Source organism: Rhinatrema bivittatum, chromosome 5, assembly GCF_901001135.1.
Source record: "Rhinatrema bivittatum chromosome 5, aRhiBiv1.1, whole genome shotgun sequence".
NCBI lineage: Eukaryota > Metazoa > Chordata > Amphibia > Gymnophiona > Rhinatrematidae > Rhinatrema > Rhinatrema bivittatum.
This window is the reverse complement of record NC_042619.1, coordinates 170690472-170709725: the sequence shown is the minus strand read 5'-3', so window position 1 is coordinate 170709725 and position 19254 is coordinate 170690472. Positions and strand designations below refer to the sequence as shown.

General features: G+C 42.6%; 1 protein-coding gene across 4 annotated transcripts in view; it reads right to left on the bottom strand.

Annotated features, from left to right (window-relative positions):
* The window catches only part of PIBF1 (progesterone immunomodulatory binding factor 1), a 391620-nt gene that overhangs the window by 8506 nt on the left and 363860 nt on the right, over positions 1–19254 (bottom strand). For 2 of the 4 annotated variants that reach the window (XM_029603019.1, XM_029603018.1), the window contains exon 17: positions 7395–7577. In XM_029603019.1, the coding sequence (XP_029458879.1) occupies positions 7395–7577 (183 nt within the window). Of the gene's footprint in view, positions 1–6606; positions 7308–7380; positions 7578–19254 lie in introns of those variants that run through there. The other 2 variants (XM_029603021.1, XM_029603020.1) reach the window with 2 other exon arrangements.

Sequence of the window (19254 nt, the reverse complement as noted above, 5' to 3'; positions counted from 1 at the left end):
TAAAATATTCACGTTTCTAAAATAAGTAGAAAATTATGCACATTCAAAACACGGCAATGTGCTCTTTCAATTCATTGCATGTATTTGCGTACCTGAATCACGTAGATAATAAAATACTGTACTAGTTCTCCATGTGGCCACTTATATATGGGGCTGTACGGAGTTGTTTGAAAGTTATCCTCAGTCTTTTTATAATCAAAAAGTATGCATGTTAAGTTCCAGCTCTGCCAAATCAGACCCCCATGTTTCTCCTCAGTAAGAACTTTCAAACTGGCATGCGTGTGCACATTTGTATGCATATGTCAGCCCGTGCCTAAGTGTGCAACCATTTTATAACATATACGTGCATATGCATGCATGTATAAAATAGCCTGGCCGTGTGCACATGTGCGCCAAATTTTAAGTGGGCACGCGCATGTGCATTCAAATCTTTTCACCACATAAATCAGGGAATTTTAAAAAGGGCATGCACCAATGCCATTCCCAGTTTGTCTCCAGTTCACCCAGTTAAAAGAGGTCCTCCAAATCCCCTGGTTTGATAGCCTTCACTCCACCCAATTAGCCCCGAACCTTAAAACTCCACAGATTTGCTTAGTTTTCTTTAAATTTTCACTTATATGGCATCCACAGCAGAAGTAAAGTTACATGGCAGGGGGCCATGGTGCGTGCCGGGTCCCGTCAGTATTATGTGCACATCTCAGGTTCACGCCCTGAATCACCCATGCTCCACCCCTTTTTGAATACTTTCGAGATGTGCGCGCTGCAGGAGACGTGCGCGTGTCTCGGCAGCTTTTAAAATTGTTCGATGCATGCGAGCCCAACTTCTTTGCGCATCCCCTAATGTATGCGCACGTCGGGCTTTTAAAATTCACCTCAGTGTGAAACTGGGTTATATGTGGACTTTTAAGCACACTTACCATTGGACTATTTTTTTTTTTTTTAATGATTATGTGCATTAAACCTTGTTTTATTCATGTAAATGGCTTTGAAAACTCAAACCAATAAGCCCAATACATAGTCTAATCCCAACCCCAACTCGAGGCTGGGTAGAGCCATATCACATAACAAAATAAAGTAAAATATAGCAAACAAATATAGAAAAACTCCCCCAAACAAACCATGCAAATACTTCTATTGCTGCACACAATACCTAGACTCTGGCTCTCTAAATAACTCTTTAAAGAGATCCTGAAGAGACACTCCTTAGAGTTTGGCTCTTAAGTGATTAATTTGCCACTCACAGCGGTTCTCTTGTAAAAATGAATAACCACTACCATAGCGGGAGAAGGTGGAGCCTTGAGGACATCAGGCATCAAGAACACACAACAGACCAGAGCAACTCATCTCCCACAGGGGATGCAAATAGATAAAGTTCCTCTGGGATTGTCCAGGCAGTAAGTAAGCAATATAAACATAGCTGGTTAGATTTAAGTCAGGTTTTAAATGCTCAGCCAGCTAAACTTAGACTGTCAATGCTGAAATTCAGTGCTAACTGGCTAAGACTTTTTCCCACACCAATCACACCTCTGAGTTTACCCATTTTTTGAAAAGATAACTTTACCTGCATAATGAATCTAGTTGGCTCAGCCCTGGTCAATTTTAAAAGGTTTTGATTAAGCCAGCAAAGACCTTACTTAGCTGGCTAGATCCCTTTGAAAACTGTCCCCCTAGTCATTAAATAAGCAGACTATAGAGCGCAATGAACATTAGGCTTACAAAAATTAATTATTCAAGCAACCAAGAGGCAATGATAAAGTAAACAATTACATAAGAACATAAGAATTGCCATACAGGGTCAGACCAAGGGTCCATCAAGTCCAGTATCCTGTTTCCAACAGTGGCCAATCCAAGTCACAAGTACCTGGCAAGTACCCAAACATTAGATAAAACAAAAGCTACTACTGCTTATTAATTACCATAACAACAGTTTATGGATTTTTTCTCTAGGAACCTATCCAAACCTTTTTTAATCCCAGTTACACTAACTTCTGTAACAATATCCTCTGTCAAACTACAGAGCTTAACTATGCGCTGAGTGAAAATGATTTTCTTCAATTTGTTTTAAATGAGCTACTTGCTAACTTCATGGAGTGGCCCCGGTCCTTCTATTATCTGAAAGAGTAAATAACCGATTTACATTAACTTGTTCATGTCCTTTCATTATTTTGTAGACTTCTATCATATCCCCCCTCAAACGTCTCCTCTCCAAACTGAATAGCCCTAACTTTTTTAGCCTTTCCTCATAGGGCAGCTGTTTCATGCTCCTTATTTTGGTCACCCTTCTCTGCACTTTCTCCAGTGCAGCCTTATCTTGTTTGAGATGCGGTGACCAGAATTGCACACAGTATTCAAAATGTGGTCTCACCATGGAGTGATACAGAGTCATTGTGACATCCTCCGTTTTATTTGCCATTCTCTTCCTAATAATTCCTAACATTTTGTTTGCTTTTTTGATTGCCACAGCACAACAAGCCATTTTCAATGTATTATCTACTATGATGCCTAGATCTTTTTCCTGGGTGGTAACTCCTAAGATAGAACCTAACATTGTATAACTACAGCAAGGGTTATTTTTTTCTATATGCATCACTTTCTACTTGGCTACATTAAATTTCATCTGCCATTTGGAAGACCAACCTTCCAGTCTCGCAAGGTCCTCCTGCAATTCATCACAATCTGCTTGAGATTTAGCTACTCTACATAATTTTGTGTCATCCACAAATCTGATCACCTCACTTGTCGTACCCCTTTCCAGATCATGTATAAATACATTAAAAAGCACCGGTCCAAGTACAGATCCCTGAGGCACTCCACTGTGAAAACTGACCATTTAATGCTACTGTTTTCTGCCTTTTAACCAGCTTTCAATCCACAAAAGGACATCACCTCCTATCCCATGACTTTTTAGTTTTCTTAGACGCCTCTCATGCGGGACTTTGTCGAATGCCTTCTGAAAATCCAAATGCACCACCATCTACTGATTCACTTTCAAAAAAACTTAAAAAAAAAAAGTAAGAGATTTGTGAGGCAAGACTTCCCTTGGGTAAATCCATATTGGCTGTGTCCCATCAAACCATGATTATCTACATGTTTCGTGATTTTATTCTTTATAACAGTTTCCATGATTTTTCCTGGCATTGAAGTCATGCTTACCGGTCTATAGTTTCCCGGATCACCCCTGGATCCCTTTTTAAATATAGGGGTTACATTGGTCATATTCCAATCTTCAGGTACACTGGATGATTTTAATGATAGTTTACAAATTAATTGAAATAGTTTTGAAATTTCATTTTTTTATTCTTTCAGAACCCTGGGGTGTATACCATTTGGTCCAGGTGATTTACTACTCTTCAGTTTGTCAATTAGGCCTACCACATCTTCCAGGTTCATCGTGTTTTGGTTCAGTTGATCTGAATCATTACCCAGGAAACCCTTCTCCAGAAGGGGTATCTCTGCAACAAATCATTTAATCTTTCCATGATGGCCTTATCTTCTCTAAGTGTCCCTTTAATCATCCAACGGTCCAACTGACTCCCTTCTCAGGCTTTTGGCTTTGGATATATTTTAAAAAGTTTTTATTGTGAGATTCTGCCTCTATGGCCAACTTCATTTCAAATTCTCTCCTAGCCTGTCTTATCAATGTCTTATATTTAACTTGCCAATGCTTATGCTTTATCCTATATTCTTCTGATGGATTCTTCTTCCAATTTCTGAAAGAAGATCTTTTGGCTAAAATAGCCTCTTTTACTTCACCTTTTAACCATGCGGGTAATCATTTTGCCTTCCTTCCACCTTTCTTGATGGTGGAATACTTCTGGACTGTGCTTCTAGGATGGTATTTCTTTTTAAACAATACCCATGCTGGTTGCACACTTTTTACCTTTGTGCTGCAGTTTTTATCTATTTTTCGCTTTTTATCAAAGTTTCCCTTTTGAAAGTTTAGCGCTAGAGCCATGGATTTACTTACTGTCCCCCTTCCAGTAATTAATTCAAATCTGATCATATTATGATCACTATTGCTACGTGGCCCCACCACCAGTACCTCTCTCACCAAATTCTATGCTCCACTGAGAATTAAATCTAAAATTGCTCCCTCTCTTGTTGGTTAGTGAACCAATTGCTCTGTAAAACTGTCATTTATTCCATCCAGGAACTTTCTCTCTCTAGCATGCCCTAAAGTTTCACTTACCGAGTCAATACTGGGGTAATTGAAATCTCCCATTACTACTGCACTACCAGTTTGGTTAGCTTCCCTAATTTTTCTTAGCACTTCACTTTCTGTCTCACCATGTTGGCCAGGTGGACGGTAATATACTATCACTATACTTTTCCCCAACAGACAAGGGATTTCTACCCATAAAGATTCGATTGTGCATTTAGTCTCATTCAGGATCTTTATTCTTTTGGACTCTAAGCCATCCCGAACATAAGCGCAACCCTGCCACCAAGATGCTCCTCTCTGTCATTGAGATATAATTTGTACCCGGTATAGCACTATCCCATTGGTTATCCTCTTTCCACCATGTCTCTGAGATGCCAATTAAGTCTAAGTCATCATTCTCCCATCTTACTTCTTAGATTCTTTGCATTAACATACAAATAATTTAAAGTGTGTTTTTTTGTTTGTATTTACATTCTGCTTTTCAGTTAACATGGATAAATTGGAATCTTTTAGCTCAGGTGAGTTTTTCATTATAGGCACTTGGACTACTTTTCTTATTATTTATTTCTTATTATTTCTTATTCAAAAGATACTTCATTAGTATCCTTTGAAGATACTTCCCTCCGAACCATGCACTGCTGAGCGACTGTCTAGTTTAAAAGCTCCTCTTATCTCCTTTTTAAAGGTTAGCGCCAGCAGCCTGGTTCCACCCTGGTTAAGGTGGTGCCCATCCGTTTGGAAAAGACTCACCCTTCCCCAAAAGGTTCCCCAGTTCCTTAGAAAACTGAATCCCTCTTCCTTGCACCGTCTCATCCACCCATTGAGACTCCAGAGCTCTGACTGCTTCTGGCGCGTGGAACAGAGAACATTTCAGAGAATGCTACCTTGGAGGTTCTGGATTTCAGTTTTCTACCTAAGAACCTAAATTTGGCTTCTAGAACCTCCCTCCCACATTTTCCTTTTTCATTGGTACCCACATGTACCACAACAGCCGGCTCCTCCACAGCACTGTTTAAAAAGCCTATCTAGGTGACGCTTGAGGTCCGCCACCTTTGCACCAGGTAAGCATGTTACCAGGCGATCCTTATGCCCACCAGCCACCCAGCTGTCTACATTCCTAATAATCAAATCACCAAATATGACTGCCAACCTAATGCTTCCCTCTTGGGCAGTAGCCCTGGGAGACCCATCCTTGGTGCGAGAGGACAATGGACTACCAGGATAGCAGGTCCTTGCTATAGGATCATTTCCTGCTGCACCAGGTTGATATTCTCCGATCATGAGACCTTCCTCCACCAAGACAGTACCAGTGCTGTCAGACTGGAGTTGGGACTTGGAAACTATGTCCCTGAAGGTCTCATCTATATACCTCTCTGTCTGCCTCAGCTCCTCCAGGTCTGCCACTTTAGCCTCCAGAGATCAAACTCACTTTCTGAGAGACAGGAGCTCTTTGCATCGATTGCATATGTACAATTTCTCACCGATGGGTAAAAAATCATACATGTGACACTCGATGCAAAAGACTGGGACAGCCTCTTCTAGCTCCTGGACTGCTGCCTTAATCTTAAATTTGTTCAGTTCCTAGTTAAGTTTTAGTTTGCTATGGGAGTAGGAATGCATACAATTAGGGTGCTTTAAATGTATCAGTGTATTCACTATTTATCTGGTAGTGACCTACAAGGGAATGATCAAACTCTTGATAAGATGTGGGGAATTTCTGAGTTTAAGTTAAAAGGCTGTTTTGATTTTTTATATATATATATATTTTTTTAAGTGTGAAAGTGACACCTGCGTATAAATTAAAAGATGAGCTGGGGTGGGTGGGAGAGGGATGGAAGGGTTGGGAAATACAAACACACAAACTTCTGTTTGTTGCCTGCCTTTCTATTTATAACAAAACACACAAAAACACTAAAAAATATACCCCAATAGTTTACTTCTCCCCAATACTTTTAAGTTTTAAAAGTCTCTCCAAGCAGTACTTACTGATTCTCTCTTCTTAGTGCTCCCACTACTACAGTTGTTCATGAAAATTCAGAAAAACTGTTGTTGTCTTTAGGGATTTTTATTCAGTTTTTGGCACATCAGTAATCTCAAACTATTGATAGGTTTTGACTCTAGTATGCAGCAGTCGTTAAGAAGAAATGATTTAAGAAATTAATTTATAGTGATTGGTAGGTATGATTTCATGACTATAAAAGAATGCAAATGAATTTCTCAGGAATTTGTGGACCAGTAATGATCTTACAAAACCCTAATGATACAGTAATACCTTAGACAAACAAGGTTAAATGGAACCATTATAACTGAGTACAATAATAAAATAGTTTTATTAAAAGCCTTTCCCCTATTTCTTCCATTGTTTTAAAAAGAAAAGGTAACGGGGGGGGGGGGGGGGGGGGGGGGGGGGGGGGGGGGGGGGGGGGGGGGGGGGGGGGGGGGGGGACGGGACCTGAAAATTGCCCAGAATGGATAATTAAAAACAAACAAACAAAACCATTCTACATGCATACACACATTTCGTTTTCATCTTCTGTGCCAGTTCAAGTTTCTTTTAACAATTCATTTACAAACTGTTAGAAAGACCAAAATATGCTTAACCATTGGCACTTGTTTCTTCTGGAATGATATTCTCTGTATGAAGAAATCACCCAGAATGTCATAAAGTCCAACTGTTCTGCATGCCATGGTCTATGTACTCGTAAAAAAACAACACTCTGCTAGAAGAAACAGGTAGCTAAAGAAAATGAAAGAAAAAATGTCTTTTATATAATTCCCTGTGTTTTGGGTCCCCTTCTGCCTTTTCCTGCCAAAGCCATGGAGGTACCGATAGTAGGAGAAACACATGTTTTTTTATTTTTAACCTAGCAGTTTTCTTTGTTCCATTCAATTGGAATTGACCTCTGATAAGGTTATGGCACTACAAACCTTCATTCATAATTTTTTCAACTTTATTTCTCATTTTAAACCATCTTTGTCTGGCTTGCCCAACCGTTACACTGAAAATCCTCTGCTGAAGGCCCCAGCTCACTGCAGAACCTGGTGTGCGTGCATCCTTCAGTCTGGCTAATATGCATCACTATTCGATGGCAGGGTTCTCTCCAGTCATGGTCTTGTGAACACTCCCTCTGCAGTATCTTCAGTCCTTGGAGAAACACACTTTGGTGTAATGTTAGATTAAATTTCATACAAATAATGAAAAAGTAAAACTGTTTCACCTTCAATAACTTACAAACAGTGTTGGCTTCGGTATAAAGATATTTTCTTCCTCATGATGCTGTGGAAGCATGCTTACAGGGGACCTTGTGTTTTGCTTTGCAGTCAGATTCTTTGCTTCACCATGAGAAGGAAGTGCACCTTCAGCTGAGTGCTTAGTATGCATATTAAGTAGAACTTGCTTCATTACTGCTAATTCCTGTGGAAAGAAAAACAACAAAATGAACATGTGAACTTCTTGAACCTCAAATACTTCTATATACTAAAATTCATACTGTCCTACATTGTTTTCAATAAAACCAGGTTTGGGACTATGAAGCCCCACAGATGCTTTAGGGTTATAGGAACATGTTGTTTGGATCCACTTTAGGTAAACTTATTCAGAAATACAGTTTTCAGAAATTACCTTAACATGTATTTTCTTCTGCAATCTAGAAAAGCAAAATTTTTCCTACTTGATAAGTTGTTTCTCAAGAGTTATGTTTTAATAACCCAAATCATGGCTTATTAACCGAAAATCATGGCTTATGCTCCCTCTTCTAGCCAATAGACACAGAAACAAACCATGCAAAGGGCATCCCTGTCATATGACTCTGGAACTCTCACCTGCTCTGCCTCAGTTAACACTATGCCTAAGATAAAATGTTTGCTTAAACCGGTCATTACTTCCCCTCCCTCAACCAGCCATGTTTTCAGGATATACCTAAGAAATATGCACGATATATATTTGCATATATTGGAGTTAGTGCATGCAAATTTATCTCATGCATATTTTTTATGGATATCCTGAAAACCTGATTGGCTGTTGGGGGACCTGTTTGAGTATCACTGTGAAAGAATATTTATAACAGTTGTAATAAATAACTATTAAAATTACATAAAAAATAAATATAATAATGAATCATAAAATTTCTTATGAGACATATCATATTACACATACCACTTTGTAGCTATGACTACAACTAATCATTGCTATGGCATTAATAGGCAATTGTATCATAACAATAATATATGCTGCACTCCTTTCCCTTGAAAGTTATCCAGGTAGGGAAACAATTGCACTCTGAATCTGGGCAAATATGTCACAATTACTGAAAAGCATTTGATGAAGCTGACATGATGCCAAAAGACAAAACAAGCTACTGAAGTGCTGTGTATCTGTCATGGTCTGCTCCAATAAAGCTGGGTACTATTATTAGAGCAGGAGAACCATAGAGAGGCTGGATGTTCCGAAGCCGCTGTCTTTGCCTGAAGCAGCTATCGTTCCCTGCAGATTGAGCCCTTGGATGCAGGCGGCCACCAGGACTTCCCAGATGAAGAATAAGAAACAGGAGCATAATTGAAGGCCAAGACTGTGGCACGAAGCAGGCCAGGACCGGAGCCAAAACCAGGAGTCAGGAATATAGAAATACAAATAGGAAACAGGTTAGCAGACCGATAGAGCTTCTGTGGGGTAGACGCTGTGAGCTGTTAGATCAATAAAGGTGTAGCAACCTGGGCTTCATTTTATATACTGTAGTTAACTATTAGGGCCACACCTAATACTGGTCCAATAGAGAGCCTCCAGAGGTGGGTCTCCCCTAACATTACTTTGCTTGATATTTACCAAAGGATTCTTATTGGTTCAGAGTGCCCAAGGCTCTGGATTTCCCCAGTCTTGGACACCTGAGGTAGTGGGTTCAAATCCTGCAGCTCCCGATAGTACCTACAAAAAATCTAATATAAATCCTGTGCTGGGGAATATCTTTGTGTAGTCTCCTTAATTTAGTTAGGAAAACATGTTTAGGGGAATATGAACGTATGCCTTTCGTCAGGTAGAAGTTCAGGTCCCAAAGGTCTAAGATGGGGTGAATCTCCCAGTTCTCTTCTCTGAGACTCTAAGTGGGAGAAGATTTCCATCAATAGGTTTTGCTGAGGTAAAGTCCTGAATAGGAAATGTAATCTGAAGGACTTTAAAAAGATATAATTTGTATCCTCACCTGATAGGAAGTCACAGGGATCAAATTATTTATGAAAAAAACTTCAGCTTCCTCCATACGGAGTGGCACTTGGAGAGAAACAATGGCTCTCTTCTCTGAAGCCAGTCAAGAACCTGCTGCTAATTTTGATGTAATGGCAGTGAGTAGGGTACAGACATTTTACCTGTATTGCTGAGGCTCAGGCTCTAATATTTGGCCTGACAAGACCCTACAAAATGGGAAGCAATAATTCCTTTCAGGAAAAACTATCATGAAGTTCCTTAGATGTGGAAGGCAGATCAAAAGTGGTAGAGATCACTTGTAGCTGGACTGATGATCCAAAGTAGTGTTCATCTTCTATCCAAAGATTATTTCCTTTGTGTGACATATCAATGAGCTTATCCTGCACATCTTCTTTAAGGCCAGATGCCAACAATCAAGCAGTCTTATAAGAACCAGTGGCCATGGAAGAGACTCTTGATGCCATCTCAAATGCATTGGGGCGGATTTTCATACTCCGCGAATAGGCCTACTTTTGTTTGCGCTCCAGGCGCAAACAAAAGTACGCTGGATTTTAGTAGATACGCGCGGAGCCGCGCGTATCTGCTAAAAACCTGGATCGGCGCGCGCAAAGCTATCGATTTTGTATAGCCGGCGCGCGCCGAGCCGCGCAGCCTACCCCCGTTCCCTCCGAGGCCGCTCCGAAATCGGAGCGGCCTCGGAGGGAACTTCCTTTTGCCCTCCCCCTCCCTTCCCCTACCTAACCCACCCACCCGGCCCTGTCTAAGCCCCCCCCTTACCTTTGTTGGGGGATTTACGCCTCCCAGAGGGAGGCGTAAATCCCCGCGCGTCAGCGGGCCTCCTGCGCGCCGGGACGCGACCTGGGGGCGGGTCCGGAGGGCGCAGCCACGCCCCCGGGCCGTCCCGGGCCGTAGCCACGCCCCCGGGCCCGCCCCGGGCCGTAGCCACGCCCCCGGGCCCGCCCCCGGAACGCTCCCGACACGCCCCGAAAACGCCGCGCGGTTCGGGCCCGCCCCCGACACGCCCCCTCCGAAAACCCCGGGACTTACGCGAGTCCCGGGGCTCTGCGCGTGCCGGTAGGCCTATGTAAAATAGGCTTACCGGCGAGCAGGGCTCTGAAAATCCGCCCCATTGTGTATTGAGAGTTTACTATATGCATTTCATGTTCTTTTCTGTCAAAAGGAAGTCAAATTTCTCCTGATGAATATCCTGAGCAGAGATCTGCACTTCAATCCACATAATATGCAAACAGTTGTTCATTGAGATCTGGTAATGTGCTATGCAGGGAGTAAACAACTTTGGAAGCTTTCGTGGTATTTTTCTCCTCTCCGGAAAAATACTGCAGATTAGTAAATAACTCTTTTGGTCAGCAATATTCAAATAGTATCTGATGACAGGACAACCCTTTGGAAAAAGATATTAAGAGTCTGGACTGTTTGCAAAATTATGGTAATTAATTATTCAGTACGCAAATAGGATTGCTGGTCTCCAATTATTATCCACAAACAAAGAAAGAGAGCAGAAAGAATCATACAGTCCAAAAATTCGTAGTGTTGCAAAATAGGAAATTGATTTCCTTGCTTTTATATTTTCATAAGCGGCTACTCCAGAAGCTCAATGCGATATACCATAGTTTTCAAACAGGTCCCCCAGTGTATAATTTCAACCACTAAAAACAAACAGAGAATTATACATCAGTGATAACTAAGGACTGTAATACAAAGGGCAAACTTAGTGCCGGGACACACACCTTAAGTCAGGTCCAATTTAAAGTCAGAGGAGAGCGGGCAATACTAACACAGATGCTCATTTCAAGGAGTGTATTATGGCGTGAAAATTTGCACCAATGAGAGAGCACCAACACAGATAACATCCACCAATAAGAGAGCATACAGAAGGCAAAGAAAATACAGTCAAATAAAGCGGAAACATTCTATTTCATTGTTAAGCCCCTTCGGGGCTAAACAATTCAATCTAAAAATCCATTTTTGTTCCCTACATGTCAAAATTTCTGCAAAATTACCACCTTGTGATGGGGGAGGGATAATGTCAATAACTAGAAACTTAAGATCAGATTCAGAGTGCACATACGAAGACCAATGGGGCACCAAAGGAGCAGTTTCGTGGCCGGTCCGAATGTTGGACCGATGTTCAATAATCCTAGTTCATACTGGCCTAATGGTTTTACCCACATATAACTTGGGACAGGGACAAATGATTACATAGATGACCCCCGGCGAAGCACAAGTAGTGGAAAATTTCAAGTCATAAACGTGTTGAGTAATAGGATGTTGAAAACTAGTACTAGAAAGAGCATGTGGACATGCTGAACAATGGTCACATGGTACAAAACCAGAGTGGGAAAAAGAGTTAGAAGTGGTAATGTCAATAAGTTGAGAATGTACCAAAATATCCCTCAAATTACGACCTCGTTGGAAAGAAAACCTCAAGGGAAAATCTAAACAATCATGTAATGCTAAAATAGACCAATGACATTTAATGATGGTTGTGAGATCACGGGTATGGGTAGAAAAAGGCAAAATGCAATTTATATAGCCGTCAGAGATTGAGGTAAAAATAAAAGATGATGATTAACAAAAAGTGCATGTTTGAAAGCCTTTTGTAGGACCCGGCAAGGGTACCCTCTCTCTCTTGAAACCGTGAGATCATCTGCTTACCGTGTTTCCCTGAAAATAAGACATCCCCCAAAAATAAGACCTAGTAGAGATTTTGCTGAATTCTTAAATATAAGACCTCCCCCGAAAGTAAGCCATCCCTTGTAAACAGGGGCGGATTGACCTATCGGGGGATCGGGCTTCCCCCGGTGGGCCGGTCAATCCTGTGACGTCATTTTTTTTTTTTTAATAAAGTTTCCAAAGTATTAGGGGCAGACGCGAGCAGTGGTATCCCGAGGGGAGCCAATGCCCCCGGGCGCAAGGAGGCTCATGCGGCCGCTGAGCCTCCTTGCCCGAAGAAAAAGATCGCATTCAAACATGCTGATGCTCTTTCTCCTTCCTGCCTGTGTGGCCCCGGAAGTAAACGTTGCCGGAGCCGTGTGGGCAGGAAGAAGAAAGAGCATCAGCGCGTGCAGAAGAGGAGCCGCCGTGGGCTGCTGCGAATCCCAAGTCGCAGCGGCCCAAGAAGAGGAAGAGGCCCGGTAGCAGGGCCGAGGAAGAGGAAGAGGCCCGGTAGCAGGGCTGCCGCGGCCCGAGAAGTTCAGGCCCGCTGCAGAGCCCATCCTGCGGTGACCCGCGAAGAGGAGGCCTGCAGTGGTATCCCGAGGGGAGCTGATGCCCCCGGGCGCAAGGAGGCTCATGCGGCCACTGAGCCTCCTTGCCCGAAGAAAAAGATCGCGTTCAAACGCACTGATGCTCTTCCTCCTTTCTGCCTGTGCGGCCCGGAAGTAAACGTTGCCGGAGCCGCGTGGGCAGGAAGGAGAAAGAGCATCAGCGCGTGCAGAAGAGGAGCCGCCACGGGCTGCTGCGAATCCCAAGTCGTAGCGGCCCAAGAAGAGGAAGAGGCCCGGTAGCAGGGCCGAGGAAGAGGAAGAGGCCCGGTAGCAGGGCCGAGGAAGAGGAAGAGGCCCGGTAGCAGGGCCGAGGAAGAGGAAGAGGCCCGGTAGCAGGGCTGAGGAAGAGGAAGAGGCCCGAGAAGTTCAGGGCCGCTGCAGAGCCCATCCTGCGGCGACCCACAAAGAGGAGGCCCAGAGGTGAGAGAGAGACTGAGGGTCTGTAGAGGGTGTGTGTGTGCGTGCGTGTATGAGATGAGTTGAGAGATTGTGTGTGTGGGAGTGAGGATCTGAATGTTTGCAGAGGCAGCATGTGAGAGCCTCTGTGTGTGTGTGAGAGAGACAGCGTGTGACGGTGAGAGCCTATGCTTGAGCAAGACAGCATGTGGGAGTGAGAGAGAGCCTGTGTGTGTGAGAGTCAGACAGCATGTGCCAGTGAGAGACTGTGTGTATGAATGATTGTATGAGAGACAGCATGTGACAGTGAGAGCCTGTGTGTGTGTGTGAGAGAGAGAAATGCATGTGAGAATGAGAACCTGACTGTGTTTGAGGGAAGAAGATGGAGAGAAAAGAAATACGGAAGAAAAAAGGACAATATAAAAGGAATTGGCAAAAAAATAAGAAAGGGAAGGTGGAAAAAAAAAAGCCTCTGACCAACCGATTAGAAAACTAACATCAGCCAGCAAAGGTAAAAAAAAATAAATAAATTACTTTTTAGTGATTGGCACATGTAATCTTTGGGAATGTGCAAGAATAGCACTTTCTCTATGCGGATCTCACAATGTACGAGATCAGCATGGAGAAAGTGGAAGCCCACGGGGCCTGCACAGAGGAGGCAGCAGAATGGGCTTCAGTGTCAGTGGCAGCAATCGGGGCCTCCCCAATAGCCATGTGGCAGCAGTGACAGTGGCAGCAAGATTACTGACATCTGGGGATGGTGGCAGTACCAGTCGGGGGACCCCTTCCAAGCAGTGTGCAGAGGTTCAAAAGCAGCAGAGTCAGCCCAAGCTGACTACCATGAATGCTGCACACTCTTACCTCTCTCTGACAGCACACTGGTGAGGCATGGCTGACGCAGGGACAGCCAGCAGCTCTACGGTATTAGACATCCCCTGAAAATAAGGCCTAGTGCATCTTTGGTAGCAAAAATTAATATAAGACACTGTCTTATTTTCGGGGAAACAGGGTAGCTTGATGCACAAACTCAGCCTTGGACGAACAAAGGCGACGAAGCCGTAATAATTGTCCCACTGGTATATTCCTTCTTAAATGAGAAGGATGGTGGCTATCAAATTTCAAAAGGGTATTATGGTCTGTAGATTTCCTAAAAACAGAAGTGGAAAAAGTGCCTGATGAAAATGAAATTGTAATGTCCAAAAATTCTATACTATGAGGGCTGCAAATGTCTATTACATGAATTTAGCCAATCAAAAAACATGTAAAACTGTGCATCAGTGCCTGTCCAAATCAACAGAACATCGTCAATGTAACGCTTCCAAAAATGAATGCCTTTATGTCAATAAGTTCCTCAAACTTATTGACATAAAGGCATACCAAGCTGGGAGCCATAGTGGCCCCCATGGCAGTGCCTTTAACCTGTTGAAAGATAGTAGACTCGAATTGAAATAGAGATGTGAGTAGGAGCAGCACGGAGATTCAAAATTTCCTCAATCAGAGTCAGGGCTTCATCTTGTGGGATGTTTGAGTAGAGTGAAATTATATCTAAGGTAATCAAAAAAGCAACCATCAGGAGGGGTGGGAGAATCGTGAAGAAGAGTAATTAAATGACTAGAATCCTTAACATATGATCTACTGAGGGGTACAAAAGGTTGTATAGATAGGTCCACGAACTGTGAAAGTGGTTCTAAAACTGAACCTATTCCAGAAACTATTGGACGACCTGGTGGATCCTGCAAAGATTTGTGTATTTTGGGAAGAATATAGAAAGAAGGGATGCGAGGAAATTCAGTTTTTAAGAAATCAGCTTCGCGAGGGGTAATCTGGCAAGACTCAAGAGCTTGTTGGACAGTATCCTTGATTAGTGCCTGTAATTCAGCAGTGGGGTCAGTGGATAAAAGGAAGTAAAACTCCATGTCCCGAAGCTGACGAGCAACTTCATAAATGTAATTTTGGTGATCCAAAACCACAACTCCACCTCCTTTGTCCACAGGTTTGATGACTATCGAGGTGTCATTAGCTAAAGCGGTTATGGCGGTTTTCTCAGCCTTTGATATGTTATATTGTGTAACGGGAGGATGGGCAGGTAACTAATCAATATCTGATAACACTAATTTTTCAAAAGTGTGTAAAATGGAGTAATGGGGGCAAGGGGGAATCCAACGGGATTTTTTATGTATCATGGAGACATCTTGAACTGAAGGGCTATCTGCAAAAAAACATTTATTTATTTATTTAGGTTTTTTATATACCGGCATTCGTGAAAAAAATCACATCATGCCGGTTTACATTCGAACAAGGTGTGCAAAAATACAAAACTGAATTTAGTGCAGAGGAGTTGCAGTTACAATGAAACAGGGGTACTGGAACTGGGACAAGAGAAAAAAAAACAGTAAAAAGTTAAACTCATGAATTAATAATTATTTACAGAACTGGTGTGGCTACATTCTTTGAATAGATAGGTTGTGATTCAGGTGTGGTCTGGGAAGGCTTGTTTAAATAGCCAAATTTTCAATCTTTTTCGGAAAGTTGGCAGGCAAGGCTCCTGGTGAAAATTCGAGGGGATGGAGTTCCAGAGTGATAGTCCAGCTGTTGAGAGAGCCCGTTCTCTTGAGGTTATGTGCTGCGTGAATTTCGTATTGGGTATCTGGAGGGATCCTCTGTAGGCTTCTCTGGTCGGTCTAAGGGAGTTGTGTAGGCTGAGCGGGTATTGAAGGTCAAGTGAAGTAAGGTGGTGGATGGACTTAAATATGATGGTAACGGATTTGTAGATGATTCTGAAGTGAATAGGGAGCCAGTGGAGATCTTTTAAGATAGGTGACATGTGGTCTCTTCTTCTGGTATTCGTGAGTATTCTTGCTGCCGCATTTTGGACCATCTGTAGAGGTTTAGTGTATGAGGATGGGAGTCCTAGTAGGATAGCGTTGCAGTAATCTAACTTTGTGAAGATTATTTCTTGTAGTATTGTTCTAAAGTCTTGAAAATGGAAAAGCGGTTTTATCCTTTTCAACACTTGGAGTTTGTGGAAACAGTCCTTTGTAGTGCGGTTGACAAATGCTTTCAAATTCATCTTGTCATCAATTATAGCTCCTAAGTCTCTGACTTGATGGGAGAGTGGAATGTTTGGGGGGGGGGGGTGCTGGAATTATTGTTGTTTTCTGGAGAAATTAGCATGAGTTCCATTTTGGTGGTGTTTAAAATGAGGTTTAGGCAGGCGAGCAGGTCATTGATTGTTGAGCGGCATGATTCTCAGTATTCAAGAGTTTTGACGAGAGATTCTTTAAGAGGGATCACTATCTGGATGTCGTCAGCATAGACAAAGTGTTTGATCTGGACAAATTTAAAAGTGATCTTTTAAATTTTTTAAATAAAAACGTAAAGCACAAAAAAAACGGTATAAATGAACTTGCACATCAAATGAATCATAAATTATAGTGGGAACAAAAGACAAACCCTTCTCTAAAACCGAAAGTTCTAAATGAGAAAGGGAACGAGATAAGTTATACACTGCACTAGAATTTGAAGTAGTTATTGCCAGGGGTTGCTCGGCTGCTGTTGACGAGTGTTGCGGGTGCTGCAAGTCATTGTGGTAAACTGTGGCTTGCCTTGGTATTGAGTATTGCGTGCTGATTTGGCCAGTTGAGGCTGAGCAAAGGTTGAGGTTGTGCTAGCTGAGGAGGATGTAAAAAAAAAAAAAAGAGGTTGATGTTGTGCAGAGGCAGACGAAGAAGACCCGAAACCACCAGAGCTGGCAGAAATAACTTCTTGATGTGTTGTCATAGGTGTATCGTCTCCTGAAGAATCGTCTGATGAAGAGTTGGAAATAGCCACCTTCCTGCGTGCGGGACGAGTTGTAGACATCCATGTGTATACGAAGCCTTTAGAGTAGTCAGCGGTGTTCCTCTGAAATCTTTTATATTTTACAGCCTTAAGATCACTTTTAAATTTGTCCAGATTGGTATTAAAGTCCGACAGTTGCTGATCAAAAGCTTCAACGGAGGAACGCTGTTTAATCGAATCGATCTGTACTGTTAGCTCGTCTTGTAGCACGGGAGTGAGATTTTTCATTGTCTCAATGATGAGGATCATCAAATCAAAAGAACATTTGTTCAAGATTTGGTTCCATCTAGTTACAAACTGCGCACCCAATTGTAATACTCTTGATCTTAATTCTAGGAATTGTTTTCTCCTAAGCTGTGTTTCTCTTGCGAGATCTGGAAATATTTGCACCCTCATACCTAAAAATTCCTCAACTTTATTTCGAAAATAAGCTCTGAGAACCCATTCCCTATCAGAGTCCAACAAAAAAGTTATTTTCAAAGTTGCTGGTTGAGCCTCTTCTTCTATTGGTTCCAGGATTCTAGATAAATTTAATGGGGACAATATTTGCATTTTTCCACCTTCAGCTGAAACTTTTTTCCTCACGAGTAGGTAATAAATCTTTGATAATGGGGGTAGTGTGGCTTGTGGCAATTTTAAATTTTCCAATGCAAACTTAGTCCACATTTCAACTGGAGTAACAGTAATTTTCCTAGGAAAATTAATTAACCTCAAATTTTTACTTCTTTGTTGGTTGTCAGCATTTTCAAATTTCCTTAGGAAGTATAAGTTATCCTTTACCAAACCTTGATATTGCTTTCTCATCTCCCCCATTTCTGATTTTAATGTTTCCACTTCCCATTTGTTTTCCACTACTTCTTCTTTCAATTTTAATACTTGAGGCTCCAATTGTTTCACTCTCCTTACAATTGGTCTTATTTGTAAAGCTACGTTTTTATTAAGGATCTCAATCGCCATCCAAATTGATTCTAATGAAAACATTTCTGGGCTTACCATCGGGGCCAGCTCAATCTCATAGTCCTGCATTGTGTCATCAAAGTTTTCTTCATTTTGCCAAAAAGCAGCCCATTTTCCGGCTAGTGTTTCTCCTCCTCGAGGCTCTTCTCCGTCGAGCCCTACAGCTCCTGGTTGCCCCGCGTTTAACGGACCTTCTCCGTTCCATGCAGAGCCTCCTCTCTGGTGTGACCCGGAAGAACCTCCAGGTGCGTCAGAATAGCTGTCCGACCTTCTGCAGGGTTGTCGGGAGCTGTTCTCTCCGCCGGGGACAAAGATAGCGTTGAGTCAAGAAGGGACCCGGTTGTTAACGCATCTCTACGGGTTTCGTCCAGTGACTCCTCTCGTGGCATCCCAATTCCTGAGGATGTGGTCGTCCATCGGACCCCGAGTCATGCCCTGTATCGGGGCATCCATATTCAGCCTCTCGGGCCCTCCGCTTGCAACCAGAGTGCGGCATTAAGAAAAATTCTGGTAACTGGGGAGAGAGACGCACACACGCCCTGCCTCTAGAGCGCCATCTTGGATCTCAAGGGGGCGTGTTTTATGGTAATAGGCAGTTTATATCGCAATTTGCGCTAATACCTATGTGAAGCAATAAGTTACCGCAAACTGTGATAACTTTTTTGCAGTTTGAGGGAAGTGCCAGAATTGTTATATTTCCTACATATAACTACTGGGGGGGACCATGTTTAGTAGTTTTAAGGTCCTGGAGAGCCAGCCTAGCTATCAGGGCCACTGAGGGGAGAGAGAGAGAGAGAGAGGGAGAGAGGGAGAGGGAGAGAGATTATCAAATCTTCAAAAGAGAGCACTGTTCTGTTCGTACGTCTCACTTTGAATGTCAAAGTGGCCCCTAACCCCTACACTAATACCTAAACCTCACCTCGATTTACTAGGTGGGCCTCCTATAGATATTTATATCTCTATCTAGTGTGCGGGCATTATGGCTAGGCGCGCTCTCTCTCTCTCTCTTGGAATGCCTTGATAGCTAGGCTGGTGCTCTGGGAGCTTCAAAACTACTAAAACCGGCATTTGAGAACACATCACAACATGCAATAAAGCCTTAACGCAACCTATCACATGGCTTAATGCTACTGAAAAAGGTGTAGCTAAAATCAGCAATAAAGCTGCGCGATAGGGCTTCGCAAACGGTGAACCCAGCCCACTCCCGCCCCTAACTCCTCTTTTTCTGATTTGCATCGCACCAATCGTTATGGTGCTATCGCATGCGATAAAGGTGCTTAATGCATGCGAAAACGCCATAACGCTATTTGATAAATGACCCTGTTAGATAGGAAACTGTATTCCAGAACCTCCAGGATTATAGTCTCAAAAATGCTCCCTGTTCCACACTCAGAATCCCAGAGGCAGGCTGAGCT